The sequence below is a fragment of the Esox lucius genome, chromosome 22 (genome assembly GCF_011004845.1).
Source record: "Esox lucius isolate fEsoLuc1 chromosome 22, fEsoLuc1.pri, whole genome shotgun sequence".
Taxonomy (NCBI): Eukaryota; Metazoa; Chordata; class Actinopteri; order Esociformes; family Esocidae; genus Esox; species Esox lucius.
Genome location: NC_047590.1, coordinates 7,442,426 through 7,460,561, shown reverse-complemented (window position 1 = coordinate 7,460,561; position 18,136 = coordinate 7,442,426). Strand labels below are relative to the sequence as shown.

Below are 18,136 nucleotides of genomic sequence, written 5' to 3'. Positions count from 1 at the left end.
CCCTCGCCGTCATCTGTGCCCCGCCTCCTGTTTTTGCGCTGCCCGAAATGTCGTTTTCATCTCCCGTTTCATATTTTTAATGCCCTTCTTAACTGGCAATTGCCTTATATCCTCATGTGGCAGTGGCTGGAGAGAGCATGACCTGAGTACTGATGATCGTGATGGTTGGGGCCTGATTCCAGGTGGACCCGCACAGCGCTGTGTTTATGTCTGTGGTGTTCACTCATTCAAACAGATACAAGGGATGTCCTTGACGTTATTGATCGCCTCGCCCGGGGACACAGCAACGCAAACAAATGTTAAAAAATAAATGCGGTTTCCCTGAGAAATGCCTGTCCACTGGTCAAAATCCACCCTGTCATCTGTATGATGTTTGTATATTTTTGTGTATTGTAATGTATGGGTCTACGCCTATGTTTAGTTCATAGTATCTGTAAGTTATGTCTGAATATTTTGTCTGAATCAGTGACTTTCAGGCATTGGGTTGAATCTGAGCAGGCAAGATTTTTCGGTTCGCTTCAGAATTCATCCTCCTGCTGTCATCATTTTATATATGATCAATGAAGACAAGTGAGCCAGTTGCAGCCATGACACTCCATCCGCCATGTTTCACTGATTAACTTTTATACTTGCGATCAGTTCCTTCCTCTGCACTTTCCTCTAGCCATCACTCTGGCACAGGTTCATCTTTGTTAATCTGTCCATGAGACTTTGTTGCTGAACTCTTCAGAAACCGGGGAACTTTTTAGGTCATTTCTAAATGGCTCACTGATGTGAATGAAACTAGCCTCAAATGAATGCCAACAGTCCGCACCCCTTAGTCGTTATATAATTTTAAACCCAAAGGGAAGGAAAACGGAGCCAAAATGAAAGAAATCAGATGTCACCGTCCAAATACTTTCTAATTTGACCGTATAGGCAATATTTACCATCGGATGGTTTTCATCATCTTATTTCTCTCCTTTCAGAAGCACGATCAAGGACAGGTCCTGCTGGATGTAGTGTTCAAACACCTGGAGTTAACGGAGAGAGACTATTTTGGTCTACAGCTGGCCGACGACCCCTCGGACAGCCAGGTGAGGCGATGTTAATTATTGCACACACTTGTTTTCAAATGTCCATAAGGTTTGCTAATCGAAGTGAAGTTTTCAAGGTCACAGAATGACACCCGAGATATGATTGGAATTCACAAAATGTCCCCTCAAAGGAACAACAGGAAAAAACATGTATGTTCTCTTCTGCTAGAGAGGACAACAATGAATTGCTGGGTCTAAGGAAGGGATGAGTTTGCTCACTTTCTTTTTGTCTCCCTCGCTGTCAGCGTTCCGCTGTGTTTTCTGAACCAAACACATCGACATACTTAAAAGATTATGGGTTAGCCTATTATCTATAAACAATAGAGTTGAAACAGAGGCCAGAGTGGTGTGTGGAGCCTGTTGCTACTGAAGGTGTGCATACAGTATTAGAAATGGCTGTCTGCTCCGTTCCAAACCTCTAATGCTTTGTGTAAAATGTGACTTAAATTTTTTATGGCCGATTTTCTCTCTCATGTCCCCGCTGTGTCTGAGTTTTATCTTCATCCATATTTTACAGAGGTGGCTGGATCCAACCAAACTGATTAAAAAGCAATTAAAAAGTAGGTTTGATGCCTCTATACTACTTTCTCTCATTTTAAATGTTAAATTCCAGTCCATTAATCTGGTTGTTTTTCTCTAGGGGGATCTCCACACAATTTGAACTTCAGGGTTAAATTCTTTGTAACCGACCCCAATAAACTTCAGGAGGAGTACACAAGGTAGGGGCCTTGTGGGGGTTGGGGGGGGGGGGTGGGTCTACTTACATTCTGTTTGTAAGTAGACTTAAAAACCCTGTGTGGATTGTGTTCTTTTTTTCTTCTTAGGTACCAGTACTTTTTGCAGATTAAACAGGATATATTAAGTGGGAGGTGAGTGTGACTTTTTTGGGTCAGTTTCTTAAAAAAAAAATACAGACATGCATTTGAGTGGGCTATATATATAACTGAACTCTCTTCTTACAGGCTGCCCTGTCCATACAACACTGCTGCTCTTCTTGCGTCGTATGCTGTTCAATGTGAGTAATCAGAGAAGATTACAGTAGCATGGAAAGCCTACAAAACATTACTACCAGTCTCCAGGTCAATTCAGAAGATCAAACTATGAATTTTTGTTTAATTTGAACTGGACTCACCCCTCAGGAAGCTGAATTTGGGTAGAATATGAAGTGAAGGAGGGAGATTGTAAAATACTTCAGATCCAGTTCACTGAGAAATTAAACAAAACTTTTAAAATGTTGTTAAAATGTATTAATAAAATATTTGATGAAGAGAATATGCTAATAATTGATGCAAATAATGCACCCCCAATTTCAGAGCTTCAAATATGGCAAACATTTTGCATTATAATGAGCTGTTGATTGTCTCCTTCCAGGTTTAATTTAATGCATTCTGGGAAATGTATGTTTTCTGACATTTGAAAGCAGTCCCTGAATCATGAGTTAAGATAGACAACCCACAACATTCTTGCAACATTTCATTTCAGGGTAATTCATTAAAAACATTAAATGCTTCAATCTTAATTGTATTGGTAACACAAAACTCCCAAATAAATGTCTATACTGGTATAATAAGTACGCCATTTGGATTTTGTGGAACTGTGGCAAATGGAAATTCTGTTTAGTCAAACTAAAATAGCAATTTGCAAGTTAATTCAGAATTGAACTCAATTCTGATTACTACCTGATTAGGTTTCTCAAGGATGTACAGTACTGTGCAAAAGTCCTAGGCACCTGAAAATCAAACTAATGTCATTTATTTAGATAGTGTTTATTTGTTTAAAAAAACATACATACATACATACATACAGTATCTCACAAAAGTGAGTACCCCCCTCACATTTTTGCAAATATTTGATTATATCTCTTCAACACTGAAGAAATGACACTTTGCTGCAATGTAAAGTAGTGAGTGTACAGCTTGTATAGCAGTGTACATTTGCTGTCCCCTCAAAGTAACTCAACACACAGCCATCAATGTCCAAACCGCTGGCAACAAAAGTGAGTACACCCCTAAGTGAAAATGTTGCTCTGCAAATGTTGAAGGGGTGGGGGGGTCAGCCTGTCAGTGCTCAGACCATATGCCGCACTCTGCATCAAATTGGTCTGCATGGCTGTCGTACCAGAAGGAAGCCTCTTCTAAAGATGATGCAAAAGAAAACCTGCAAACAGTTTGCATTACTTGAACCATGTCCTGTGGTCTGATGAGACCAAGATGAAGTTATTTGGCTCAGATTGGTTCAGAAGCATGTGTGGCGGCAACTAGGTGAGGAGTACAAAGACAAGTGTGTCTTGCCTACAGTCAAAAGAAGCTGAGGGTAAAGGTGATGGACTGGCCACGCATGTCTCCAGACCTAAACCCTATTGAGAATCTGTGGGGGATCCTCAAACGGAAGGTGGAGGAGCGCAAGGTCTCTAACATCCACCAGCTCTGTGATGTCGTCATGGAGGAGTGGAAGAGGACTCCAGTGGCAACCTGTGAAGCTCTGGTGAACTCCATGCCCAGAGGGTTAAGGCAGTGCTGGTAAATAATGGTGGCCACACAAAATATTGACACTTTGGGCTGGGGTTGCACTTTACTGGAAATGACTGACATTGCAATATTTAGTTTTTCTGCGATATGGAAAAAAACAGGATGTCTTCACCAGATGACTTGAAAAGCTCTATTTAAGAGCAGCTATACACCAATCCTGAGTGGTTTACAAAAACAAAATAAATTGTTTATAAAAAACAAATAATTTGCAGTAATAAAATCAAAACCTAACTAATAAATACCAATGAACTTACATGAATAATAAATATCAACACAGAAACATTGTATTTCACAAACATTTGTTTTTAAAATAAACTTTTCTTAGCAACAGTGCCAAAGGAAAACAGTGTTGATCATCATGACAAATGCCTATTTAAATTTAACTTTTCAACTGTATAAAATCTGGTTTCTTTCTAAACAGAGTACAGGGTAAAATAAATAAATATCTTTCTCACAACTGTAGAATAATTTAGTAAATCTATTCAAATATAATAACTTGACTTTAGCATGTATACATTGCCCACTCAAACTTGAAGGTTTTTGGCCAAGAATACCAGTCTATTCACCATTACAGGCTTGAGACATGACCGTTGGCAAGTGACAATGTTGCCACTTGTACTAAAAAGTGTCTCTGAGGGGGAACGTGTAGCGGTTAATGGATAGATACTTGCAGGCAAGCTTTGCAAGATGTGGAAAGCTTACTCTGTGTTTTCCACCATGCAAGTGGATCTTCCTCTTTGTCTATGGAAGGTGTTAGCAGGTTGTTGGTTAATTTTGCTTCCACAGCATCCTTGTGGGTCAGAGAGGAATCACACTTTGCTGCAGCTCCGCTCTGTTTAAAGAAACTTCCCACGGACTTTCTTTGCCTGGGTTGTATCCGCAACTTCAGGCTCCACTTCAGTGCTGCTGCTTGACGTCTCCTCCTGGCGTTCCATCATTTCTGGTGCCACTCTGGCCTTGACCTGGGGCTTGTTGTCTTCATGGATGGAGTCCACCTTGAACCGGGGGTCAAAACAAGAAGCCGCATCTAGCAGCTCCTGAGTAGCTTCATCTCTACATTTCTTGTTGATGTAGTGCAACATCTCAGTTTTTAAGGTCTTGGTGAAGAACTGGCTTCACATATGAGACACTAACAGTCTTCTCCTGAGAGTGCGTCTGTGAAGTCCAGCAGCGGGCCCAGTGACTTACAGACAGATTCTAGGACATCCATATCTTGCCAAGTTAGAATTAGATGCTGTGTCTTCCTGTCCTCAGACAGGACCTGAGTTAAAGCCTTCTGCTGCTCTAGTATCCTGCTGATCATCTTCTGTCTGGGACACCATATTGTTTGGCTTTCTGATATGAGGGAATGTGAAGGTAGATTGAGTTCGTTCTGGGCTCTTTCAAGAGCACTTCTGGCCTTACAGCTGTGAGAGAAGCGACCCACCAGCTTCTTGCAGACACCTGCAGCACGGTCAATGCGTCCATCCTTTTTCATTTTCTAAGGGAGAAAACGAAGACAAAATAAAGTATTTATTATTATACACATTTAATACATTTACTTTAAGAAATTATTTATAAAATAAATTGCTCATAAAACTGTTTTTGCAAATAATTACACAATTAGTTATTTACAGATAAAATGTAGAGTTTCAGCATGCTTTCTTTATGTTTTAAAGACATATAATAAAACACATTCATTCTCATAACTTATATCTCATGAGTTTAGCACTAACAATTAATGATTACTTAATGATAACCCAAAGTATAGGGGCATTTAATTCCATTGTTTGTTATTGTAAAGAAATGCAACATTTAAACATAAAAAATATAGCAGAGATATATAGATATGAAACATTAATGCCATAGGATATCAGCCCTGGCATTCAGAGCTTTGGCGATCAACCTGACAGTCTGTATCCTTCATTCTTCCCCAGCCCCATCCTCTATAATACAACTGTTATATTTCAGAACAAGTTGCCAGTTAATAATATGTAACAGTAATAGTACAGAAATAGCAACAGTAGTAAAGTAGAATGCGCAATTGGGCATAACTTAGCAACTGCAAGATGCAGTCTGTGGCCAAAGCACTGCAATCTGGTCCACCTGTTCAGGGCGGCAGCCTTCAACATGTTCGCGGCATTGTCTGTTGTAATACAGACTAGACGACTCTCATATAGGCCCCAATCAGTTAAAGCTTCTCTCATCAATGTTGCGATGTTCTCACTTGTATAATGCTCTGCAGTTTTCAAACAGCGACTTTGCAGGTGGAAGTCCTCATTAATAAAGTGTACGGTCAGACTTATGTAGGGCGCCGTTGTCCGGCTGGACCACAAGTCCGTTGTTGCTGTATAATATTCCACTTGTGACAGCTCTGTTTAAACTTGCGCTTTGCATTTCTCGTACAGCTCTGGGGTGGAAACTAGAGAAAAATAGTTTCGTGCTGGCATTACATACCGCTTGTCAAGCGACCGTGTCATGATTTTAAAACCCTCTTTGGTAACCGTGTTAATTGGTACCATGTCTTTGGCGACGTGAAATGTTATTGAATCTGTGATTTCTCTCTGCCGTTTGGAACCTTTGTCGTTTGGTGTAATACTGGCAAAGGCATCCGTAATAGATTTTTCCTCTGGAGGGCATTGAGATGCTTTGCACTCGTAAAACGAAGATTTGTGGTGCCGACTTAAATGATCGAACAAATTGATCGTGTTGCCTCTTGTTTTTGGTCAACATCATCCTGTCTGTAAGTGAAATATTTCCATATAATTGACGATGCATTTCTTTTTGCAACCAAATTCTCCATTTCGGTCTTTTTTCCCTTTTCCTTGCTCATCATTTCGTCACGCACAATCAGAGCCTGCATGTCACCCACGTGCAGCAACGTGTTTAAAATAATTATAGTAATAAACTGTGTATCCAATAACCCGTAAATCGGAGTAGATTACGTTATGTCAGACAGATATAATGCTAGTTTAACATTTAAAAAAGATATATATTTTAGACTGATATGTTTACCTTACTAAATCGCACGTTCTGCAATGTGACTTTTGCAGGTGTATACATATGTTGATGCTGAAACGAAATATCGTGCAGCCCTACTTTGGGCCCAATTTTGACATTTTCACTTTTGGGGTGTACTCACTTTTGTTGCCAGCGGTTTAGACGTTAATGTCTGTGTGTTGAGTTATTTTGAGTGGAAAGTAAATTTACACTATTATACAAGCTGTACACTAACTACTTTACAATGTAGCAAAGTGTAATTTCTTCAGTGTTGTCACATGAAAAGATATACTCAAATAATAGCAAAAATGTGAGGGGTGTACTCACTTTTGTGAGATACTGTACATGTATTTATGTTTTCCTTTAGATATATTTCACTGCATTTCATGTCATTGACATTGAGCCATTTAACCACCAATTTCCTTGGTGTCTGTTTCCTTTTTGTTATTCAACTTAAGTATGGAAAATACTCAACACACAGGATGGCCTGTCTTTCTGTCCGTCTCTTTTTAAAACCTTGACAAGTGTTTGCCTCCTCTCAAGCTGCAAAAGTCCTGCTTATTTCCGTTTGAACAGAATGGAGAAGTTTGACAAGAAAATTTGTGAATGGAAGCTGGGTTTGTTCAGGCCTCGGAGAGTGAGACCAATAAAGGCCTCATTGTACCCAGTGTGTCTCACGCGCACGTTCACACACGCTCACACACTGTGTGCTTTGTGCTGTGTTGCAGCTGAAATAGGGGACTACAATCAGGATGAGCACTTGCCTGGCTACCTCTCCGAATACTCGTTCATCCCCAACGCGCCACAGGACTTTGAGAAAGAGGTCGCCAAGCATCATCAGCAACACAAGTAAGGAGCGTAACAGGAAATGCCCTGAAAATCTAAAATGACTTGTAGATGGAACAGGAATGGACTCTGCTCGTTCACTGCACCTAAGGCAGCTCAATGTTTCTGGCCAGGTCAGAACAAGGAGTCTCATTGTTCAGCCTGTCAGGGGTTTGGGAGGGCGTCCTACTCTGCAGTTTATCAATGGGATGTGTGGAGCCAAATAAGATCTCGCCCTCTCCCTTCCGCTTTTTCTGCCCCCCCCACCCCCCACCTTGTGCTCTCTCTTTCTACTGCCCTGCAATCTTCCTCTCTCTCGATCACTCATTCTCTCTATATATTCTTTTCAGAGGTCTGTCTCCTGCCCAGTCCGAGTTCAACTATTTAAACACAGCACAGACGATAGAGCTTTATGGAGTTGAATTTCACTATGCAAAGGTGAGTGTTCCCTGGTAGAAGAGGTGTGACGCATTCCCTTTTCTTCCCAGTCAACCTTCTTGACTTTGAGTTCACTAGTCAGATTCTTCTTCCATTGCCTGACTTAGGCCTGCCTCTCAGAAGGGGGGCTTCAGTTAAGCATGTCCCATCCATCGGACGCCAAAATCTGTCACCTCTGTTACAGGATCAAAGCAACACGGAGGTTTTAATAGGAGTGATGTCAACGGGGATTGTGATCTATGAGAACAGGGTACAAATCAGCAACTTTCCATGGTGAGTGGAACGTTCAGAGACAATCATATGAAGCACGCCTTACAAGCAGTCATATTGTGGTTCTCTTAAACAGGTAGTTTAATAGGCAAAGTTATCAAAATAGATCTACCTGCCTATGTAAATGAGATGACATAATCAGTGACGAAAGTGATTAGTATTTACGCCGTATGACATTATTCCCGGTTAGGATGGACAACAGAGATTCTCAGTATGTGAGCATGCGTGTGTTGGAAGATTCCTCGGTCTCCCTGCTGAACCGGAGAGTTTATTAAAGTGCAGGCGTGATATCAAGATAAATGGAGAAACATTATCATGAACCCATCTTCGCCCTTTAACTTGCACTAAATGTACATCATGCTTTTTGCTAAATGCACTTGGTTCCAAACCGAGGAGCCTATAGGAATGTGAAGTTGGAGTTTTTTTATTATTATTATTATTATTAAATATTACGCCCACCAATCGATAGTGTTAATTCTGCGTGGTTGACAGTCAGCATGTCAATTCACGCCCACCGTTTGGAGTTGCCCTACTCGCTTTGGTGAAGCGGTACACCAAAGATTTCATCTTCATGAAAAGAGACTTCTGTAGGAACGAATAAGAGCGGAATTATGTCAGGTTGTGACAGTGCAGTCTATATTTAGACCCCCTCTCTGAGTCATGCTTTAAGGAACCGGGGAAATGGGTCAGCAGCCACTATGGAACTACTGCAGAGCATTATGAATTTCAGATGAAAGAATAGAGGAGATACTGCATGTGTGAAAACACCAGGGGTGCAAATGGCCTCGTAGACAGTGTTGGGTCTATAACGGTAAGGTTGCTGGTTCGATTCCCGATCCTTCAAGGAGAAAATAAATAGGCTGTTTTGCCCTTGAGCAAGGCATTCGATTCGATGCTGCTTTGAGTCGCGCTGAAAGAGAGTCTGCGCAATGACCGGAGGGTTCTTGGTAGTGTAGCGTATTAACTCTGTGTAAAACATCTGCTGTGTTCGTAAGAACGGGACGATTCCTTACCATGGGTGGCAATATCACGTTTTCTTTTCGTTTCAGGCTGAACATTGTGAAGATATCGTTCAAATGTCGACAGTTTTTTATTCAACTCCGGAGAGAATTGGTAAGTACGTCTTGACTTCGTCTTTGGTTACCGCACTGCTATGGTTGAGAGAGCTTAAATTCTGTCCATTTTTATATATTGGGGAATACACGATGCACTCCATGATGCATGCGTGTGCCAATTAGGGCTTGATGCGCTGTTATTGCGGAAGACACACAAACACCTGGCTGAACAATCCAAGCCGAGGGGAACTTTTAAAGCAGCTGCGCGCTACTTGATGTCTGGATGAAGTGTTGTGGCGCTCCATAACTCATGTAGAGAAGTCCGACAGAACAAGCCACTGTGTCTAGACTCGAGTGTCAAAGAGACTATTTCACGACAACTGCTGCGATGGGCATGATGTTGGAGCTCTTTGTGCCGACGGTTTTGTCACACACACACACCCGCTTACAACACTTTCTTTATCCTTCTCTAGCATGAGAACCGCGAGGCGCTGTCGGCTTTCAGCATGGTGAACTACAGGGCCTGCAAGAACCTGTGGAAGGCCTGCGTTGAGCACCACACCTTCTTCCGACTGGACCGACCCCTGCCACCGCAAAAGAACTTCTTCACACACTACTTCCAGCTGGGCTCCAAGTATCGCTACAGGTGTGTGGGCCGGAGTGAAGCGCCGAGTCCTGGTACCATTTCGGCCCTTGTGGTGTCATTCTCTGTCCAGACATTAGCCGTTAGCAGATTGGGAGCTCAATGCTGAGATTAGTAATTGTCAACCAAGGTTGTCAGCCTAAACCTAGGAAAACCCACACTAAGTAATACACTGACTTTAAGAATCAGTGATCCGTTAATCGGACATGGTGATACTAGCAGGCAAAACTGGATGTGGTACAAGTCATTTCAACCGGGGGAATATTCAGCTGTGTTTTGGGAATGATGGCCTAACGGTGTTGCTACTGTATGAATGTGTCCATCCGAACCGCACAAAAGAAAACATATCATGTATGCAATCATTTCCATGTCCCCCGACCCCCGTTCTGATCCAGTCCGTCCTTATTCGAGTTGCCCTCAAGATAACATCATTTTCTCAAAGCATATTTACACTTTCGTACCAAACATGATGGTGCTATTTGACCTATTGTGCCGCGTATCTCAGGATATTGTGTGGGCTGGGTTGCATAACACAGGAATATGTTATGTGCCTCCTACATCTGCCAGTAGAGACCCACCAATCTGGACCTCTCAGCTTTGCTGATGCCATATGACTGATGGAATACTAATCAGACAGAGTTTAGACAGCTGTGGTTTCCCACAGCAGGGTGTTTCCTTTTCATACCACTTCCTGCTTGCTCACTATATACATTTGCAGATATTCTAAAAAGAAGACACTATGTGCAGCACTATGTTTTGGTTAGGTCTTTGATTCCAGGGTGCTCCCAAAAACATTGAGGGGACTCCTCTCCTATTCCTGGGAATGAACATGTGAGGTCTAAGGTTGGTGATAAATGGCTCCATTGCATCTAAGCCTTTGATGTTTTGATGTGTTGCAACCAGTGGCAGGACGGAGGTTCAGTCTGTGCAGTACGGCAAGGAGAAGGGTGTCAGAGACCGGGCGTTCGCTAGGTGAGAGCTTGTAGACGCTGTGCTTGGAAATTCTGAAGCCCAAATGAAGTGTTGATGTTTCTTATTGATTTACATCGGAAATATGAGAGCAATTTTAACAAACCTGATTTTGGGGAAAGGTCTTCCTTAAATGTAAAATGACTCAATCCTGATCAAACATAATTCCCGAATCTCTAACCTTCTGCCCTTCTATCAATAACGATGACCTCCGTGTCACTGAAATTCCAGGTCCCCCAGTAAGCCGCTGGTGCGTAGGTTGATTGGTGGAGGGATGGACTGGGAATCTGTAAGCCACACCTCCAGGGCCTCTCTGTCTGATGAACTGCTGGAGACCCAGAGCCTGCCCACGCGCTCCCCGCCAGGCACCCCCAACCAGTGAGTTACCCTGACCTTGACCCTTGACCTAAGCCCGTCATTCCAGTCTTTAGTTCATACCTCTGAGCGGGAGGTAATTCGACCGCGGTACACATTCTCTTATGTCGAGGCGAAGGGCTCCGTCCAGTAAGTTTAAATATCCACAGACTAAAACACCTCCCGTGTCCCCTCCCTCTCTCTCCGCCTCCCAGCAGGAGCTCCATGTTTGCACAGGAGGGGACCCGCCAACGGCCTTCCTCCGTGGGACACCTTCTGGACCATGTGATCCACCACGACCGTGCCTCCCCCTGCAAAACCTTCTCCAATCACAAGTCCGCTTCCTCCACCCAAGCCAACTCCATCAGCCTGGATTCCACTCCGTACGTTTGCCTGACACACACACACACACACACACACACACACACACACACACAAAACAACCTTTGACCCTCTCATTTATGTCTTTATAAACCATTTGTTTTCATTATGTAAATACCCCGGCGCTGTAGCCCCAAACTCGGCCCGCTTGGAGACTACAAAACAGGGTTCTTTCATGGCTGTCATTTAAGCTTCCATAATGAGGTTTGAACTCGGCTGGCAGGCTGTAGCCACAGAGCTGCATAAGTAGGTTGGGGGCTGAGGCTTTTCAGAATGGTTAATGCTTGTTTTGTTAATAGGTCAGAGTGGTCTGAGGCATATCAGCAAGGAAATATGCCATAACCTCTCCCAGTCCCGATGTTCATTAACTATAATAACGCAGTATTTCCTGCATGTTTATTAGAGAATGAGCAGAATCATTTGAGGTGTTTTGGCATTTGGTTTCTGCTTGGATCTTGTTTTCTCATCTCACTGCTTTTTAGCTGTACCCTAACCCTCAAATGGGATGCATACGCTGGATTATTCTTTCTCTTTCCCTCTTTCACTCTGTTGTTTGCTCTTTTTTCTATTTACTGTTCCTCAATGTTCCTATAGATATCATTCTTAACACTTCCTCAATGTTTCTTTGGCTCTCATTCTTTATACTTCCTCAGTGTTCCTGTGGTTGTCATTCTTTACCTTTCCTCAATGCTCCTGTGGACATAATTTTTTTTACACTTCCTCCATGTTCCTATAGATATCATTCTTAACACTTCCTCAGTGTTTCTTTGGATGTCATTCTTTATACTTCCTCTCCGTTCCTGTGGTTGTCATTCTTTATACTTCCTCTGTGTTCCTGTGGACATAATTCTTTACACTTCCTCTGTGTTCCTGTGGATGTCAGTCGTGCCCTTCCACCAGAGCATTAGGAACTGTTTGTGTTGGTGAGTGCTGTCTCAACCGGTTGACCTCTGTTGGAGTTTGTTGCTCAGGGCTGCTCCGAGGCAGACAGCAGGCTAAACAACACGGACGCTATCCGACTAGGGAAATAGCGTGAGCCCATCTAGCTGAAAGCAGTACGCGATGCTAGGACACACACGGCCTCCCTGAGCACTCAGGACTAGCTGTCACAGTGTGTACGGCTGAAACTGGAACACAGAAGTGGTAGGAATCCACAGAGAAGATGATTACCATCAGTTGTGTGAAAGGAAAGTATAACATAGAGATCCTTAACTTTAGATTCCACTGTGAAGTCAATGTTTAGTCCGAGCTGTTGGCCACCGTGGCTTTAAAAAGTATTCACTCCCCATGGAAATGTCCACATTTTATTGTGTTACAACGTGAAATCATAATGGATGTAAATATGGGTTTTTTCCACTGATCTGCGCTAAAAAGTCCATAATGTCAAAGTGAAAAATGTTATCTGCAAATTGTTCTATATGAACAAATATGAAACTGAAAAATAATAGACTGCGCAAGTGTTTACCCACTTTTCTATGACACACCCGAATGAGCTGTAGAGAAAAAAAATGGGAAAAAAAATTCTCCCATATTTACCATGAGTTCCAGTCTTAGCGGAGGGCACTGTATCTAAGCATTTAAGAGTCACTTCATTTGGCCAACCCCATCACTCATCCCTTTACAGAAACACTGGTACAGTTTACACCTTTGTTATAGTTCCAAATGTTGATTCAAGCCTTAAAATCAAACGTTTTTTGTTTTTTTTTACTCGGATGTGCTCATGTCCAGGTCACCTGACTCGACGGTCGACGGCCAGCCTCCTGCTCTGCCCCCTAAGCAGACCAGGGGTCACCTGTCCAGCCAGAGCCGGTCTCAGTATCAGCAAGAGCTCGACATCCCCGTCAGCGATCCATATGACACCCCGCTTTCGGACAAGGCGATGGTGAGACTGACCTATACACCTGTATGGCAGTCGCTCCCACGCTCGGTCAGCGCCGTCGTTGGGAGACCAATGGGTTACTTCAGGGGGGGGGGGGGCGCGTTTATTCTTTCTTCCTACTGAAGCTTTTGTCTCTGTTTTGTGCCTCGCTGTTTCGCCACCGCCACGCAGCCCAACGGATTGGTTCCTCACGACAACCTGGTGTTGGTTAAAATGTGCCCTGACGAACAGGGGCGATTTGGATTCAACGTGAAGGGTGGCTCGGACCAGAAGATGCCTGTGATCGTGTCCAGAGTGTCCCCTGGAACCGCGGTACGTCTCCTCCTAGCCTTGGGGTCCGTGACCCCCCCCAGCCCCCGAGCATTGTGGGCCTTTGAATGTAGGTCTCCTTGACGTTGTGGCCAGTCCACGGGTCCTCTTGTAATGCCGTCCCTTCTCTCCGGCCAGGCTGACCTATGCGTTCCCCGGCTGAACGAGGGAGACCAGGTGGTTCTGATCAACGGTCTGGACATCTCGGAACAAACCCACGATCAGGTCGTCATGCTGATCAAGACCAGTTGCGAGGAGAGTCCCTCGGGAGAGCTGAGCCTGCTGGTGCGACCGAACGGTGAGGACATGGGGACAGTCTGTCCGGTTGTGTTGTGTCTTACACGGTGGTGTTTGGAAAACTTTAGCTGGCCCGTCCTGTAATGGGTCAATACAGATCCTACAAGCACCACTACAAGCACCCGTTTATGAACAAAGCATCACTGCGACAGTGTGATCAGCCTGGGCATGTGGACATGCCCTGTCATTGGTGCTATTTTTGCAGTCTCTTTTTCAACTGACCGTTGCCTCCAACTGATGTTCAATATTCCTTAACTCTATGATTGCTCCGGTCATTCTCCAGCCATGTATGACCTGGTGGAGGATGAGAAGCTGGAGGATGGAGACACCGAGTCCAACTACCAGTACTCCCCAGAAAGAGCTCCCCAGGAGCAGGCCCAGCCAGACCATGACCCGGCCAGTCTGACTGACTCCATACTCCAGCTGAAAGAGGGTCTGAGCACTGGGGCTGTTCAGCAACAGTTTGATGTTAGTCTGAATGCTGTCTTATCGTGCTTGTTTCTTTCATTGTCCAAACAATGACATTTACTACTCCGCTTGTTCAGATGTTTTCTGACATTGCTTGTTTCTTCCGCTAATCTAATGCTGATCCTCGAAGTCGTTTATTAGAGAGACAGGTGAAAGAAAGTGAGAGAAGGAAGAGATTTGGAGAAATGAGAGACTTAGAAAGAGGAAGTTGAAAGTAAATTGCTTCCTGTTATTGTTCAAATCGTTTCCTGTTTGGTTCCACTAACCAGTTATCAGTGACAGTTTCGGTTTAAATTAACCTAGCAACAGTAACCATAGAAAAAGATCAGGAGTGTACTGTACCTGATCAAAACCAGTTACTTTACCTTGTTACCCAATGTTTTTTTGTTTTTTTCTATCAGCAACTCTACCGGAAAAGGCCTGGATTGTCAATGTCATGCGCCAAATTACCTCAAAACATTTCCAAAAATCGATATCGAGATATTTCACCATGTGAGTATACTGAACCGATATTTGGTTTGTTTCATCATAGCATTATTTCCCTCCATTTCATCCCCCCATCTCCTGTATCTTCTCTCCCTCTCGTAGATGATGCAACCCGGGTTATTCTGAGAGGCGAGGACGGGGACTATATCAATGCAAATTACATCAACGTGAGGGCCTTTTTCCATGCTTTTCTTGATACTCCACTTTGACCAGACACTTTCCTTAGAAGAGTCAATGTATATCTCCTGCGGACACAAACACCCCCAAAACTACATTACAGCTATCCTTGATACCCAACGTTTCCTAAAGTAGGTGTGCAAACACTGAGACATGAATGAAACAAGACGGAAGCACTGGAGATGCTTACAAATATGACACTGGCCAATATGCAGCCAAACAGTGCCTTTCAAAAGCGTTCATCCCACAGGGGGGCTGGTCCAGAGCCGGTAGGGCCTTACCCCAACAGACTCACTACCGTTGACTAACGGGGGTGAATACTTATGCCATAACCGATGCCCTTCTCCTGGCCCGTAGATGGAGATCCCAGGGTCCGGCTTGACTAACCGCTACATAGCGTGCCAGGGCCCGCTGCCCTCCACCTGCTCGGACTTCTGGAGGATGACCTGGGAGCAGCGCTCTGACGTGGTTGTCATGCTCACCACGCAGGTCGAGAGAGGACGGGTATGACACCGCCCCAGAACCGGGGTCCCGTCTCTCTGCTCCCCCCCCCCACCCGATGGCCCTTTTGGGTCTGGGATTGTATTCCAAACGAATCCCCCACGGTAGGTAGGCAAACGTCTTTTTCCTTCTCTTTCCCAGGTGAAGTGTCATCAGTATTGGCCCACCAGTGGCACCAGCGCCACCTATGGAAGCGTGCAGGTGACCTGCGAGACGGAAGAAGGGAACACAGCGTTTCTGGTCAGAGGGATGACCCTTAGACACCCTGAGGTGAGGAGAACACTTTTGCTCTCGGTAAAACCGTTGAGGGACTTTAAATGTATAAAGTATAAGATTGAATGGGTTGGTTGGTTGATCCCATTCAGACTGGTGAGAGTAGGCCACTGACCCAGATCCAGTACATGGCCTGGCCCGACCACGGCGTCCCGGATGATTCCACTGACTTCCTGGATTTGGTCAGCCTGGTCCGCAGCAAGAGGGAGGTCAAGGAGGAGCCTGTGATAGTACACTGCAGGTAAAACCCGGTTCCCTCTCTCTCTCTATCCTTGTTGGGAGCCGGAGACAAAATATGGGGATAAATTCCCTAACCTTCACCGAAACCAAAACCTTAATGCCTAAATGTAACCCTAAGGCCTACACCCTAGTGCCACCCAAATTCTAACACTGTCTTTTTCTGTCCCGTCTGGGATTTGTAGTACATTTGTGGTAAAACCAGGATCACACACAAATACACCTTAACAAATGAGCCATCTACGTCTTCCAAGGAATCCTATAGTGCATCACACAATAAATGTGTGGCAGTGTAAGTACCTAAACATCTGCCTGTTAACTTGAAGAAAAGCAATGTTGCATGTTGTTGTAGCAACAGCAGTTAAAGGCTAAGTAGATGAGTTTGAGTTCCCTCCTCCCCGTTTGGTTCAGGGCATGTCCTCTTCCCTCATGGCTGCCTCACTCAGCCTCAGCCTCACTCTCATCCCTTCCTGCCCCTTTCCCTCTGTGCCTCTGTTCAGCGCTGGGATCGGTCGGACGGGGGTCCTCATCACCATGGAAACGGCCATGTGTCTGATTGAGTCCAATCGGCCAGTTTATCCACTGGACATCGTCAGGGCCATGAGAGACCAGCGGGCCATGATGATCCAGACACCCGTGAGGAGCTTCTGATTGATTTGATCTGAGATTAAACATTGTGCACAGTTGAAAACGTGTTTTTCTGAAATTTAAGAAATTCCTAGGATGAAAAGAGACACAGCAAATGCCAGACACACTGCAAATATGACCTCTCACTTGTGTTAGAGAGTGATGCATAGAAATGAGATTACAGGAGAACAACGGAGGACCTCTGTCAAATTGCTTCAGCTGTTGTCTCACCACACCTATTGCTTCGTAAATACAGGAAGTGAAGTTGTCCACCATTACTGGTCTCCATTGTTAATCCTCTGTCTCTTTGGTCTGTTTTCTTCCAGAGCCAGTACAGGTTTGTGTGTGAGGCGATCCTCAAGGTGTACGAGGAGGAACTGGTCAAGCCCCTGACGCCCACCCAGCCCCTGACGCCCACCCAGCCCCTGACGCCCGCCCAGCCCCTGACGCCCATCCAGCCCCTGACCATCACCCAGCCCCTGACGCCCGCCCAGCCCCTGGCGCCCACCCAGCCTCTGACCATCACCCAGCCCCTGATGCCCACCCAGCCCCTGACCACCACCCAGCCCCTGACCATCACCCAGCCCCTGACGCCCGCCCAGCCCCTGACGCCCGCCCAGCCCCTGACGCCCACCCAGCCCCTGACGCCCACCCAGCCCCTGACCATCACCCAGCCTCTGACGCCCACCCAGCCTCTGACGCCCACCCAGCCCCTGACGCCCACCCAGCCCCTGACGCCCACCCAGCCCCTGACGCCGGCACAGCCAGAGCCTGAGACAGAGTCCACTTCAGCCCTCAGAGTGATCGACTGACTGACTGACAGACGAAAGGAAGCACGAGCCCAAGTACCACCCTTTTCTCACACAGACTGTCTGTCCTTCAGTCTGTCTTTCTCGAGCCTTTCTGTCTGACTTCCTCAATCTCAGTATATTTTCCCACATCGAAAAAGGTTGAGTCTGGCAGGCGTGACTTCTGTCACAATCATTGACATGACTACTGATAACCATTGGAAGCTAAACTGGCCTGGGACAGGGATTGAAGCACTGTTGCACTTTATGATGGGAAAATTAATACTTTGGAGAATTATCAGGGGAAGAAAAATAAGTTACAATTATCAACCGGTTTGGCAAATGTGCATACAGATGGAGAAATTCAGATATGACAATATCATTTTGGCGCCAGGAACAGATTTCTTAAAAATCTGCTGCATCGCACGGTTAAATGTGCCACACAATTTAGTTTTGTTTCTTTAAATTGCTGGCGTTTGGGAGCTAATTGGGATCATGTTTAATTCTGATACACAAATTGTAATGGACAGCAATGTAAAATACTGTAGATTTTGCAGATGAAATGATGTGTGGAAA

General features: G+C 44.8%; 1 protein-coding gene across 1 annotated transcript in view; it reads left to right on the top strand.

Moving 5' to 3' along the window:
- The window catches only part of LOC105019971 (tyrosine-protein phosphatase non-receptor type 4), a 29,401-nt gene extending 12,762 nt beyond the window's left edge, over positions 1-16,639 (top strand). Inside the window, exons 3-24 of the mRNA XM_029116479.2 lie at positions 969-1,076; positions 1,594-1,636; positions 1,717-1,795; positions 1,901-1,945; positions 2,039-2,091; positions 7,312-7,432; positions 7,759-7,846; positions 8,031-8,119; positions 9,166-9,229; positions 9,645-9,817; positions 10,718-10,786; positions 11,015-11,161; positions 11,353-11,520; positions 13,247-13,400; positions 13,569-13,709; positions 13,845-14,004; positions 14,287-14,471; positions 14,873-14,963; positions 15,060-15,124; positions 15,492-15,638; positions 15,777-15,905; positions 16,001-16,639. Of these exons, the coding sequence (XP_028972312.1) occupies positions 969-1,076; positions 1,594-1,636; positions 1,717-1,795; positions 1,901-1,945; positions 2,039-2,091; positions 7,312-7,432; positions 7,759-7,846; positions 8,031-8,119; positions 9,166-9,229; positions 9,645-9,817; positions 10,718-10,786; positions 11,015-11,161; positions 11,353-11,520; positions 13,247-13,400; positions 13,569-13,709; positions 13,845-14,004; positions 14,287-14,471; positions 14,873-14,963; positions 15,060-15,124; positions 15,492-15,638; positions 15,777-15,905; positions 16,001-16,153 (2,472 nt within the window). The 3' untranslated portion in view covers positions 16,154-16,639. The remainder of the gene's footprint in view (positions 1-968; positions 1,077-1,593; positions 1,637-1,716; positions 1,796-1,900; positions 1,946-2,038; positions 2,092-7,311; positions 7,433-7,758; positions 7,847-8,030; positions 8,120-9,165; positions 9,230-9,644; positions 9,818-10,717; positions 10,787-11,014; positions 11,162-11,352; positions 11,521-13,246; positions 13,401-13,568; positions 13,710-13,844; positions 14,005-14,286; positions 14,472-14,872; positions 14,964-15,059; positions 15,125-15,491; positions 15,639-15,776; positions 15,906-16,000) is intronic.
- Positions 16,640-18,136: the final 1,497 nt, after the last annotated feature.